Below are 14,363 nucleotides of genomic sequence, written 5' to 3'. Positions count from 1 at the left end.
TCTGTCTGTAAAATAAATTAGCTGTCAATTTAAAGTATTTTAGCTGGCTTTGTGGCATTATGAGTTTCTAACAAGAGGGTGAGTGGATTACAGACAATTTATTATTTAAAAATCTTTTTAAGGGAAAAAAATAAAGAAGGTAAGGAAGATTATTTTTATTCCTTACATTCAGCTGTAAGTTTTTCCCCACTTCTGTTTAAATTGATAAATAACCCCATTCTCTGAAACCCTAGATGCATTTCTCTAAATGAATTTCTAAGCTGGGTTTAAAAGTTATTTTAATTATGTTGCGAAATGAAAAAAAAAAAAAAAGGAAGGAAAATGTAATTTGTTTCTCGACATGCAAGCTATTCTTAAAAGGGAAGACAACATCATTATCCATGAATGGGAAACCTTTTTATTTGATATGTAATTAAAAAAAAATAATCCTTGAATTGAATGTATCATCTCATCTTTGCACAGTTTAGACAAAGGCCTTTTTTGTTTACAAAATTTACATGTCAATACAGTTGCTTATAAATATTTCTGTGAAATAAACATAACCCTTCACAAAAAGAGCAGTTTTCTCTTCATTCAGTAATTTTATATGCTAGCAAAAAGACAATGAAAGTTGTATGCAAATATAACATCAATGTACAGCATAGTAATAACAGTTTTTAGTGATTATGCTGCTTGGTATTAATTCATAGGAGCCTTTTTGTTCAGCCATTTGTATTTGGAAGAGAGATATGCCAGACCAGAGCATCTTTGCTTGTTTGCTGTTTGTGGGAGATATCCACAAATCCATTAGGTGAGGATGTGCTGGATTCCTGTATCCTACTCTGTGCCTGCTCTAAATTATTAAGCAATCATGCTGGTAGCGAAGAAACACTGTTTTCATCTGTTCCTGCTGTACCTGTGCACTGAATGCACCACCTGCAGCAGGAGCTGGACTTTCCTCCTACCTCCAGAAAAAAGGAGGAAAAAAAAAAAAGAGGAAAATAAAAGGGGAAAAGAGAGACGATAGAAAAGAGAGGAGAAAACAAAAGGAATAAGGAAAGAGAAAGAGGAGAAAGAGAACGAAAGAAAAGACAAAAAGGAAAATAGAAAAAGAAAAAGGAAAAGGGGAAAGAGAAAGAAGAAAAAAAAAGGAAGTTTTTTTTTAAAAAAAGAAAAAACAGAAAAGAAAAAAGAAGGAAGAAGAAAGAAAAAGTAATGGCCATTTGCAACAAATCTTTTATAAATGTGTGTTTGGAGGAATGATTTCTTCATCTGAAATGTTTCTGGAAGAACATATTTGATTTAGGTTTTTCCTGCCTTTTCCTCATTACTGTTGATCAGATCCAACTTTTATGATTGTTTCAGCAATGCCGTACTGCAATAGCTTTTGCTGCATGGCAAACTGTAAAACGACACAGGGTTGAGGACACAAACAGGTTTCATCACATGTGACTTTAGTAGGTCTGTACTGTTTACTATTAAATATCAAATCCCAAATAACTGTGTGTCCTGCAAGCGTCATTCACCGTTCCCTTTGTGGATCTTAAAGTTCGACAGAAAAACAGCTGAACACAGTACCAGGAACAAGGAGAGGTTTTGTGGAAGACCCTAACTGAAATCGCGGGAAATTCTTTAATATTTCATGGACTCCTGCAAAATATGGTGCCAGTTTATTCAGGGATTTGAAAGCAGCTGCAGAGTAAAAGTGTCTAATGAAAATGAAATAAATTTCCTGTGAATGGAATAAATTTTGATTGTGTGTCTGAGTGCAGTAATTATACATGTCACGCAGTAATTAGGCAGTCACAATGTGGCCACGGTGTCTTTCTTTGTCTGCAGATGGTCTGGGAGAACGGCTGTGTCGTTATTGTCATGCTGACACCCCTCGTGGAAAACGGAGTCAAACAGTGCTACCACTATTGGCCAGACGAAGGGTCAAACCTCTACCACATCTATGAGGTACCTAAACAGAATATCTGGTTGTAAACGTGACAGTAAGTGTATGGGTTGATTTCATGTGGGACAAAATGGTGTTTAAGCCGATCTAACCTGGAGGTTGAGCTGAGGGCTCTTAAATACACTTTGTGTGCCTTCAAGTAGTTTTGGATTTGTAGAAAATGCAAGTGCAGTTTTAATAGCTGAATAAAATCTAGTAAATTATGGGCCAAGTATTACAATGAAAACATGGACAGTAATTTGGTCTTTCAAATGGTTTTTCAAGTAGTTGAAATATGAAAGTGTGTGTTTATTTTTTACAGGAAAAATGGTATTTTTAGAACTAGTGAATTTTGCCTTAGGAAAGCCATGTGTATATCTTTGTAGAAAAGCCTCTGTATAGCTTTAGTAATTAACACTATCTATTTTTACCTCTTGTTTCAGTCACAACAGCAAATACATATTTTTATTTTTTGCTTTAGGCTTCTAGCCCAAAATATCGTATCACCAATTTTGTTGCAGTGTAACATTGACAATGGCTGTCAGATTTTTCCAGTTGTCCAGCTGAGCAGAGGAGGAAAATAATGCCACAATGCCAAATACGAATAATAGGAAAATGTGAAGGAATTACTGTTGTTTATACTAAAATGTTCACAAACTCGTTTTCAGAAAAGATGAGCTCTGCAAATAACCTGCATTTTTTAATGCTTTTTTTTTCTACGTAGCAGAAGAAACTGACTTTTCACTTCTCATATGAATTCAACGCAGATTTTTAAGACCTCTGAGAGTGGCCTGGGCAGTGCATTGTGGACATTTCTGAGTAGAAAGCAGCTGGAATCTAACACATTTTCAGGCAGTGTCTTTTGTATTCACATAAAAATAAAAAGTTTCAATTTAGTGATTTTTCCTTTTTCATTAAGACTGTCAAGAATTTTTCTTATGTTTTCAATAGAGTAGCAATGGCAGCTGACCCCTTCCTGACAACTACATTGACTGCTAAATCAAAAATATTTTCTCAGCACTGGCCAATTTACTAACGAACGTAAACCTCATGCAGTTCCTTCATTTCAGACATCTTATACCTGCAATCCTGAATGTGTGGCTTGCAACTGAAATTGCTGATCTCTGTTTGTTCCTTCCTGTGGGGTGTAGGTAAACCTTGTTTCTGAGCACATCTGGTGTGAGGATTTCCTTGTGAGGAGCTTCTACCTGAAGAACCTGCAGACAAACGAGACGCGCACAGTGACACAGTTCCACTTCCTCAGCTGGAATGATCAGAGGGTTCCTGCTTCCACAAGATCACTTCTGGATTTCCGCAGGTAAAGCACAAAGTATTACAGTTTGTTTGAAGACCATACATATCTGAGGAACTAACCTAGTCCTTTTACTTGTCTTTTAAATATTTCTGGTTTGAAAAGGGAGTCCTCAGCCTGTGATGCCACAATGCTAAACACAAAAATCCTCAGTAGGTTGATGTATAATGTTGTTTCACACATAGATGTTGCCTGGTTTTAGGACATACTCATTTCCTGTTTAGAGGTAGATAGCTTTTCTCCCTTTGTTCAGCTCTTCAGTGCTTCTATATTTCCTTGTTTTCCAAGTATTTATCCATTCTGCAACTTCCAGGCTTTTTGTGTGGCTCCCCTAAGATCCTTATTGCAGGAATCTCGCAAATTATGTAGTATAAGCATGCTTGGATTAAAAAAAAACTCACAATGGAGTCATATGGCAATAACAGCATTGCCATGAGAGCATTTGCTCATAAAGATCAAACAGTAAGGTCTGTAGACCTTCTTTGGCTGCAAGAAGGTGGAAATTTGAGAAAGCAGATGAAAGTGTTGACAAAGCATACCCTCTGGAATTTTCAAGAAAGTCAACGTGGCTTTAAAATACAAATATACAAAGGCAAAACCTGTGAAAGTCCTTGCCACCTTCTCTAATGTTTGCTGTGCCTATCTAAATTTTAATTTGAAAATGAAAGCCATGCATGATAAATACTGGTCTGAAATAATCTCCGTTTGATTGCAAACTGTGCCCAGTGCCTCATGTGTAGGTGTTAGCGTGTATCAGCTAATCCACAGCAATGCGCTTATGACTAATGAATCTCTGGGAGGTTTGGGGAGCTGGTTCTCAATCCACAAGCAGCCTGTGGGATCACATGTTTTCATCTCTGTACTACAATATCACCTACAACCCCCCAAAGTGATTAGAAGGGCCTCAGTGCTCAAAAGGTCCAAACTTCTTTCAATATGTGCTGGGAGCTCTGGCTGATGCCAGTCAGATTTACACATCTGCACCTAAGGGGGAGAAGCTGGCTTATATCCAAAGGGAGCTGTTTGTACAGTTCTCTGTTGGCAAAATCTTACCCTGAAAAATTTAGGACTAAATGCCACCCTTCATCCATCAGTATTCTCATAGATATTGCAAGGCTCTTCAAAGCGGAGTCATCTCACGTGGTGCAGGTCAAGTAACAATACAGCTGTACTGCATCACTAGGAGCAATGGCTTGGTAAGAGTATAAAGCTATGCTACACAGTAGCAACTCAAAAGAAATTGTGAAGGAATGAAGCACAGCCATAGGATGGAGTTGAAACTGTAATTGAATTTTCAAGGTTTTCTTCTCTGGGTTCAAACTTTACTGTGATTTTTATAGGTTGTTTTCTGTTTGCTTTGGTACCAAGGAAGTTGCCTGTTGTGAATTTCTGTAAAAGAAAATCTGAACTGGTTCCATTAAACTGTGTGAGGCTGCAGCACGGAGCCAACACAGCATCTGATTTTACTTTTTCTGAAGTTAGTGGGAAAGCTGCTAGGAATTCTAACTAGACTATAAATGAGCCTGTACAGCCAGGACATCTGAAGTTCGGACCACCTCAACTCTGAGTTGCTTCAGTAAGAATTGAGGTCCCTGCATGACTGCAGGATTAGATCTTCAGAAAGTCAGAGTTTACGTCTCCAAGAAAGTACTTCTTAGAGTGATATCGTGTAAGAGTTAAATAGCCACGTTGAAGAAGTGTTGTGCAATACTTTGAAAGAGAAAAATGATAACTAGGTGAGAAGAGTAGTGGAGCTGCCATTCTTTGTATTTGAAGCCAGTATGAGAATGAACCTGTTAAGATTTAATTGAATTCTGAGTGTTCATTTCATATGTATTCACAGTCCAGGGTAGGGTACTGTAATCATTTGCTACGTGCAGATTTTGTACAATGAAGTCATAATACTGAATGCATAGTAAAATTCCTCCCGAAAAGGAATTTTGTCATGCACAATAGCTGGTTTATGAATCTCAGTTTTCTTGGTCATCTGACTTTCCTGATTTTATTTTTTTTTTAATGACAAGAAACCTAATGCACTATTGCTAAAATAATGTCTTTGGAATTCATTTGTACAACCCATGTTTTGCACCTGAAGCTTTCTATTCAAAGTACAAACTCCATTGAATTACAACAGCTGAGTCACAAAGGCCCCACAATAAATGCCTGATAGCGTTACCACACTCATAGTAAGGTAGCGCAAAGAAGGGGCTGCTCTCATTTCTCTTAATCTTATCTATGTTTTTATGTGCATTCAGTGTGTTTGTATATATATATGGATATGTGTGTATATTTATATATTCACATACATATATGAAATTAAGCATATACATAACCAACCCTCTATTTTTTTGTAATTCATTGCCAAGAAAAATTGGATTCCCAAAATTACCTTGCCCAGAGTCTGTGGAAATATGGACCTTAAAATTTTTATTTAAGTAAATTTTACAAGTCTCTTTGAAAACTGAAAGGTTACATTTCTCTCACTATGTATCAGACAGTGTTTTAGATGATTTTGCAACTAGCAGATACCTTAAACTTTGCAGAATTATCTACCATACTTTCGTAACATAGGTGCAAATTGCACAAAAAGAGATTATTCTATATATTTTTAAAATCTGTGTCAAAGACAGTCCCTGAGAGGTGAGGCTACTACAGAAACCACTGGTCAGTTTTAAATGCTTCTGGAGTCCTAATTTCATTTTGAACAATAGACCAATCATTATTGCTCTGGACTAGCTTGTTAGTCATGCACTGATATGTGTCATTAAATATTTCTCGAGCCCAGAGGGAGCACATTTACACTTTAAAGAGGGACTGCTAAGCTAAAAGATAATTAGCATCACATGTGAGGGCTTTGCTTAAAATATATATCTACTATGCTATCACTTCTCGCTGTGTGCAATGGCATTTACTAACACTGCTCACTTTAAAAATGGACAAATTCTTATTTTGCCAGCTAATTAGCGGTTGCCAGTGTCATTTTTGTGATGTTGCAGCTAGTAATATGAGCCCAGTTGCATAGTCACAAAAGTGATCATTGGAAACTGTGACTCTGCTGCAGGGACAATGTGGGAAACCCCTTTTCTGAGCCTCTAACGACCTCTGACCTTTGCTTGCTGATGGTTTGCATGATGATTTCTTTTTCACTCAATGAGCCAAGGGTTGGTTTGTATTACTAATCATTCTTTCTGAGTTAATTCTTCCTGTATATGTATATATATAATATATATATTTTCTTCAACATTTAAGAACTTTGCTTACTGATGAATTTCAGCTCACTCTCATTAGCCAGAACTAAGAATGAAATGAGACGTTGCTGCACTTCTAAATATTTTCATAAACTATATATATAGACAAATCTATGAACCAGCTGGATTGAAACCCTTTGTTATAATGTGTTTTCTGAAATGTGTGATAATGAAAATGTTTGAAACGCCTTCAATAAAACTGACAAACATAAGGTGTCTTTCCCTAACATGTGTCTCTGGCTGTCTGATTTACTGAGAGGTCTGATCTACTGATAGGTTGAGATCAAGTTTCTCATTGAAATTATATTAGGACTTTGGTAGATGGCTAGTCACAACACGAAAATATCTTATTACTGATGCCATACAAGGAACAAAGGAACCACACAAGCAGAAAAAGAAGTGGGAAATACCCCTCTGTAGTTATTAGCTTTTATTTAATACCTTAAATGCAGAAACAACTCTTTACTATAATGCACATGATGGGGGGTGGAGGGGATGGAACGACGACCAGCTGCACATAGGAGAATGCAGACTGATTTTGACAGACACTGTTGCAAATGTTTCAAATATAATTTACAGTACAATACAAAAAATTAATATCAGGTTTTATATTGTATAGAAGGAGTAGATCCTCAGATATGATCACCAAGAACTGAATGGTTCATTCATGTGAAAACCATCCTGCAGCTTAATTCACTGAAGTTTTGCTTGGTAGTGCTTCCATGTACATGCATTTATGGACATTATAAATGGTCCATTTAACTTCTAAACTCAGGTGCTTCTCAATGCCTTGTCACTTATTTCATAGAACATTGTTCTACTGCATTAATTACTTACATCCAAGGAATATAAATAGAGGCAGAATGTCTCTGCAAGTATGATTTACATCAGTAAGCGAAAGAGTAAGAATTGTGAAAAAAAAATCCTGAATTGTAATGTTTAAATGGAATCATTGCATGAATTTAATATTGTTAACAAGTTTGGTTTGAAACTTAAATAATAAAAAGCAGAATGTGAAAACACAACTTCTTGGGACAACACCAACATCTCCGTGGCCTGTTTGGGTTGAGTTCCAGGTATCTTGACTTCTTGTCAGATTTAGAAGTTTAGGCATCTTTAGTCTATACTGTAAGCAATATTTAAAGATATATGCGTATTTTCACAGCACAGATGTTAGCGAATAGATGAACAGCCAAGAACTAAATGATTCAGTAGGTTAGTTATGCTTTAAAATTCATAATATCATTGTACCACAGTTGCCAAATTCCAGCAGCTCACTTCAGTTTAGCAGTCAGGATCCTATATAACACTGCTGAGCTAGGAACTCTTGGCGGGTCTGGGCACCCCTTGGAAGCTACCCTATGAAAAGGTTTTATAGGAAACCTTCTAGCTCCAGTAAACTCAAACATCTCATCAAGCAAATTGAATGAAAGGTTTTGATTTCCTGAAGCAATGCTTTCCCATTTTAGCCTTTATTCAGCTTGTCTTGTTAACATATGTGTGCATATTTTATGGTTTTGGGGGCTTGTAACATACTTGACATGCAAAATATATCCGAGAGGAGAAGAGAGAGTTTGGGATTTATTTTTTTGTAAGGCAATTTAAATAGATCTAAACCAATTTTGTGGGCTCCATTCCTAGACTGAGTATCTTGGTTTGCTTCAGCACCAGTTAATTCCTTCATTGAATTTACATACCAGCAGACCTGTTCTGTAGCTGTACTTTTATTGATTGATTTCACATAGATTCTCTGGCCACTGAGAGTGTATAACCAGGAAGGTGTGAAAGACAATAGTGTGTAAATATTAAAAATATAAGACTTCTGCACTGGAACCAAAGCAGTAAAGCTTCTGATGGGTTTAGTTATTTTTACCACAGCGCGTTACATTTTACAATTTTGTGAAAAACTTTTCAGGAGTTGGTATTTGTCTTTCTGGGGAGAACTGGTTTAACAAATCGGCACATACTGTACAAAGTATGGTGGAATAGCCTTTTTAGTTTTGGATTCAGTTTGATGCTCTTCGATATTTCTTTGAACAAGCTCATGAACTCAAAGTTGGCTTGAAAATTAAAGCATCTCAAGATAATCTTAGTTTTGGAGCTAAGACATGAGACATTTGAGAAAATAGCTCATTTATTTTGCCTATCCAACAACGATAATATGTTTTCTGGGATTTCTACAGCAGCAAAGCAGAAGCAAACTTGATACAGGATTATGTATGTAACAACTGCTTATTATAAAAGGAAATTATCAACCTGCAATATTTATTTTTTCTTTTTGCTTATTTTTGACAGTTGGCAAAAGAAGCAGTATGTAATATGCTCAATTAATTTTTTGTGTCTGTTTTATTTCAGAAAAGTAAACAAGTGCTACAGGGGTCGCTCTTGTCCAGTAGTTGTTCATTGCAGGCAAGTACAATTTCTAAAATAGCTTTAGAGAGATTTTTATGTGTAAGAGTTTAATATAGACATAAACAATATGAGCAAATTAAAGCTTTAGACGAATCACTAAATGGATAGTGAGGTAGGCTGAAGGTATTAAGGTATTACATGTAATTCAACTGGATTTTAATACTAATTAATAGTTGGGATCTGTTTTCGTAATAAAATAATCCTTTCCTATGACTTCATAGATGTTGTGCCAAGACTTGTTAATGTATGGCCACCCTTTCCAACACAAGTAACATTTCAATTTCATAAATCTCCTTCAAAATGATATAGTGTTTGCTTGCATTCCCTTCCAGTTCAGTCTATTTTATTAACATTCAATTATGTTTTATTTCTTCTTTGCTTGCTATTAGTGATCATGGTAAGAGGAGAGCAATGTCAGGGAGTAAAAACCTACTCAGAGATTGACTAATCCTTTAAGCACAGTTTATCTTTAGGCCTGACATTCTGATAGATGCACGCAAAAGCTATTCGGCGGGCCAATGAAACACTTTATAATAATAATGTTAATGATTGGTTTTGCTATTGGAGATTCTAAGGAGAATGTTGCACTCATTTATTGATTATATTCTTGTAGATAAGGAAGATAGAAAACCAGCCCTGCTAAGAGGCAGGTTGTTTGACATGTGGCCCTCCACTTTGGGTGGGAGTGAGGAGGGAAAGAATATGTTTCTCATGTGTGGCTCAGCAGGGTTCCACTGGTTGCAAGGAGGCCCTCTGCAGAGGTGAATGCTCTGGAGGAGGCTTGTCTGCATTGCACTCAGGAAGCCTGAGAAGAGAAACATTTGATGCAGAATGAAGAGCCTTCAAGTTTCTTCCTCGTTACTTACTGTGATGGATGGAAATGTCTACTATCAGCTCAGTAGTTTTTGTTTTTATTGGGCCTGATCGCTGCCTTTTTACTCATTATTCAGCTTAACTAATAAGATTGTGTCTTTGTTCTCTTCATAGACATAAAAAAAAAAATTATTATCGTTGCCTCTTTTTCTCTAAGCATTGATCTGGTAACTGAAAAAACCTGTATCTACAGAGACTTAGCAAAAATTAAGTTTCAGAGCCTGCCTGTAAACAGAATGTGATAACACGCTTCACACTGTTCTATTATTTTTCTTTTCATTAATTCTTGTACACAAATTGAGCTATCAGTAAAAATAATGGCTTAATTAATAAAACTACATACCAGTCTAATTGGTCACACATGCACCTTTATAAAAATTTTGGGGAGGGAAAGAAAAAAAGCTTTTACTTAAAGTCTTAATTATGTTTGCTAACAGCAGCTCTAAAAGAGCATCGTGCTGGCAATTACACGTTGCTCTCTGAAAGGGACACAAGCTGCATTCAGATGAGGAAGCTTCCCCCCTCCCAAGGCTTGGTCTCACATCTCTGAGGAAGGGCTGATGGTACAAACAAAAGTTAAAGCTGTTTCTTAGGAATTGCACAATATTTTTTCTGGGTTTTGCAACTAAGTAAGAATTAAAGGGAAAAGTAAAAAGAAAGACCAAACCCTTGTGATGTATAGTGAAGAAAGATTACCCTCGGTAATCAAAAGTCCCTCAGTAATCAAATATTTTGGTTCTCAAATAGGTCTTTATATGCATTCTCTCTGACTACTGTGTTAAAAATGCAATCAGCAACATTGTGGGATGTTCTGATAGTGTTCTGGTCTAACTTATTCTGTGATTCTTGATCACATATACAGGTGACTATAAGCTCATTATATGTACGCTTTCTGAACAGAAACGATATCCTGTTTTAGGGTTAGTGACTTTTCCAGTGTTTAAAATGCTTTTCTTGCATAAGCACAACTTGGCTTAAAAAAGTCAGAACAGAGTCCTGTTACCTGTGCAGGCTAATAGTTAATCTTCCACAAACAGCTTGTGTTAATTCAGTGCAAGCTTTCTCTCCTCTCTCAGTATCCTACTTTAGCCCCTTGTTCTCTCCTCTTCCCCCATGTGTAACAGTATAACACTGAGGGCAGGTGCCTTCATGTTAAGTCTAGATGCACATTGATAGGCTTTATTTTTTTCTTTTTCCCTTTCTGTTGGCAGTGATGGTGCGGGAAGAAGTGGAACCTACATTCTAATTGACATGGTTCTCAATAAAATGGCCAAAGGTGAGAATCAAAAGGCTTGTTACTTCCTTGGTACTGAAAGATGTGCTTGTGTTGCCATGACAACGCAGGGAGCAATATTCACAGAAAATCTGAGAATAAATTAGAGGCAAATCGTACTCTTTCCTGAGCATTCTTAAGTTTTATTTTCATAGCAATTTCAAACAAACCCAAATGCAAATGCTTTGTGAATGAGCAGGTGGTTTTGTGCTATTGAGAAGTACTTGAATTTTTAAACTTTTCATTTAAAATAGTTATTACAGGTTTTAGAAGAAGATACCTTAGGCTGTAGAATCCTTATTTAGTGGGTAAGTGAGTTAAGTCCTGGGCTGCTTCATGAGTGTTGCCCAGTCCTCTGTCACCTGTCCAGCCATGATGATCAAACACCAGTACTTCTCTTTCGCCTAGAAGAGACGGTACCAGACAGGGCCTCATGTGCTGCACAGATTTTTCTCTTAGGTGGAAGAGGACTGCAGTGAACAGGATAGAGGACTGAAAATAAATCATCTAATACTCTGTTCCTAGTGCTGCCACCATCCAGTATTGAACAATTTTTAAAACTTTTCTGTTTCTGAGTTTCCTTATCTCTAAAATGTAATTTTATGAAGTGGAAAATCATGTGTCAACATAAATGAATACTGTTGTTTCTTGAAAATGAAGTCTATAATTCTCTAGAGATTGGGGCCATTTCTTTACTTTTTATTGATAGGTAAATGGTTCATGGTGGGAAGTACTTGAGATATCCTGAAGTAATCTTTGTATGTTAGAACTAAACCAAATTTTAAATACTGATACTGTCTTCAAAAGAAGGAAGCTAAAAAGTGGGAGTGTTCAAAGACTATTGTGTCTTTTAACCTGACTGTAGGTTAAAACACATAATAGTCAACTTCATTCATGTTTTGTACCCCTTCTCCATTCCTTTGACCATGTTTGTTTCACAGTTTCATAGAACTGCATTTTAAGAGGAAGAGAAATTTTAGGAGGTTGAAGATAAACAAAAAATAGTACTTTTCCTTTTTTACTTCTTAACCTGAGTTCTTAAGACACCTTGATCTGGCATTACGCAGATATGTGCATTTAAAGAAAAAGTATTGATTGTAAAAATGTATATTAATTTATAGAGCGAAACAGTATTTAATTCTTTGAGTTCTAGTCAATTTACAGTTGTTTAAAATCTCCTAGCGCAGACGTATTTTTACATGTATTTTAAAAGCACACTCCATGCTTCGCGGTCATCAGCTCTTGCATCCTGCATGTCCCAGCCCTGTGGGACATAGTGGCACCCTGTCCCTTTAGAAAGAAGAGTTTAGTGTTTTCTTTCTCTCCAGATTCTGTTAACATGTCTCGTCAAACGTAGACTGAATGTTCTGCCTGTGAGCATCATGTGGAACTAGCTGCTCATCTTAAAAGAAGTCGTGCGTTTGCCTTCTCCTTAGCACTATCCTGAAAATAAATTCGTCAGTGGGATGAGATAAGTTTTTGATGCTGGTTGGAAAACAGGTTTCACTCTGTGGAGGAATAGGGAGATATTTCCAATGCTTGTTACGTGCCACGTGACAACCCAGTCTTTAAAAATAGAAGCAATGGTACGTCGTAAAATTAATGTAGACCTTTGTTAGGTGTTTGTTTGGCTCATTTCAGTCATCGGCCGTCATGAAAACTAGATTTAAAGTATATGCAACTTACTTGCATAAAGAAGTAAATAGGAGTATTTTCTAGCTTGGGGCTTTCAGCCACTTAAGGGAGGGTTGACTTTGTTGTAAAAGCACTGAAGAATGCCATTTATTGACTCCATTGTACCATGTAATGTCAAATTCCATTTTAAGTGTGGGCTTAGCTCTTCACAATGCCAGACAAGTCATGTGAAACTGGCCAGAGAAAGGCGTCACAGGGCTTTTTGGAGATCGGTCACCCCCATTTTGTTCTTGACCTGCTCCCCTCTGCCCATGGGGGTGTGCGATGCGAAATCCCCTGACCTGGTGCTTTGGCTGGGGTTTAAATGAAAGATCAAAGGGCAGAGCGGGCATCTCAGCCCTGCTGAGGTGGGCCTTTCCCAGGCTGTCACACTGTGCGGCCGCCAAAGGTTTTGTTCGGGCGGGAACCAAGGCCCAGCCTGTGCGGCCGGGGCCTTCTTTGTCTGGCCTGAGAAGCTGGAGGCCCAGGTTGAGGATCCAATGTTCATCAAATGATCAAAGGCCTGAAGCCCTGGACATGAAATCTTTCTTTCCATTTCCTTTTCTTAGAGAATGAATTGCACAAGTGGCAAAGAATGCCCTTTCCAAAGCTTTTATGTGGAGTGCGAGGGCTAACTTCAGAGTCCTTCAGCGCTAAACATAAAAATGTAAGTGCACTTTCAATCTGGGCCCAGCTGCAAGGCCAGCATCTAGTAACATTTCTTTCAGAAAGGCTTTTAAGGATTAAGGCCTTCAGTCTTTCAAAAAAAAAATAAAACCCAAAAAAAAAACAAAACACCACGCCACCCAAAAACCCGGACCTTTAAGAATAAACTTAGAATAATTTGAGTTTCTTGTTCCACTCTCTGGTTTATTAGAAAGTAGACAATAATGCATTTTTAAATTAAAGTAAATAGAGGAGTACTTAGTTTCGGCAGTGGGAAAGTAGAAAGCAATCAATAAATGCCTTGGCTCTGTAGTGAGGTTTTTAATAGGGTAGGACAAGAAAAGGAGCTCCTTTTTCATGTAATGATTTACTTCCCTGCATTCTCTTAGACAGTTAACTGTAAATGCCTTTGTCATTTACAATTTCTTCTTCTACTGCTCGTTGAATTAGTGCTAATGCTTAGTCTATTAAACATGTTATAAATTCATATCTTCAACTGTCGTGTCTGTTGCCATCCCTCCTATTATTTTAGATGCTGAAAACCACCAACAAGGGACCTCTTCCTAAAACGTAAAGCAGGGGAAAAGAAATCAAGTAGGGGAGGGTTTTGTGCTTGACACTCGGCACATTAGTGTGATGGTCTCAACCCCTTTAAGAAAGCAGTAGAGTGTTTTAAAAAGCAAAGCATGCTATTTCAATGCACTTGCAGGGCAGTAAAATGGGTACCGAGGGTAGAAATGCCCCCTTGGTGTACCTGGGGGGTTGAGCTGGCGGGAGGACACACAAGAGCTCCCATGGAGCTCGCAGGAGCTCTCTCTCAGCAAACACCTTTCTGCCTTTGAGAGCCACACAGAGCTGGCCTGTGGGACTCCCTCTGGCTCTGCTGAGCATCAGGAAGGATTTCCTGTTGGGTCACATTTTTAATTAATTTCACTGTCTTTACTGTCCTTGCAATCATTACTGTCTGTAATGATTGCATTTGTGCGTTCA

The 14,363-nt window shown here is 37.4% G+C and overlaps 1 protein-coding gene and 1 long non-coding RNA gene across 4 annotated transcripts in view; one reads left to right on the top strand and one right to left on the bottom strand.

Annotated features, from left to right (window-relative positions):
- The window catches only part of PTPRN2 (protein tyrosine phosphatase receptor type N2), a 655,793-nt gene that overhangs the window by 619,068 nt on the left and 22,362 nt on the right, over positions 1-14,363 (top strand). For all 3 annotated transcript variants that reach the window (XM_061468000.1, XM_061468001.1, XM_061467999.1), the window contains 4 exons: positions 1,819-1,938; positions 3,067-3,233; positions 8,831-8,884; positions 10,972-11,036. In XM_061468000.1, coding sequence (XP_061323984.1) covers positions 1,819-1,938; positions 3,067-3,233; positions 8,831-8,884; positions 10,972-11,036 — 406 coding nt within the window. The remainder of the gene's footprint in view (positions 1-1,818; positions 1,939-3,066; positions 3,234-8,830; positions 8,885-10,971; positions 11,037-14,363) is intronic.
- LOC133276844 (uncharacterized) overlaps positions 11,974-14,363 on the bottom strand; it is an 85,307-nt gene continuing 82,917 nt past the window's right edge. The window contains exon 5 of the long non-coding RNA XR_009746032.1: positions 11,974-11,984. This is a non-coding gene — a long non-coding RNA (uncharacterized LOC133276844). The remainder of the gene's footprint in view (positions 11,985-14,363) is intronic.

Source organism: Pezoporus flaviventris, unplaced genomic scaffold (genome assembly GCF_033815535.1).
Source record: "Pezoporus flaviventris isolate CSIRO_AGI_PZ_B2104156 unplaced genomic scaffold, CSIRO_AGI_Pfla_v1 ptg000047l, whole genome shotgun sequence".
Taxonomy (NCBI): Eukaryota; Metazoa; Chordata; class Aves; order Psittaciformes; family Psittacidae; genus Pezoporus; species Pezoporus flaviventris.
The sequence above is the reverse complement of the archived record's forward strand: the minus strand, read 5'-3'. Positions and strand labels throughout refer to the sequence as shown.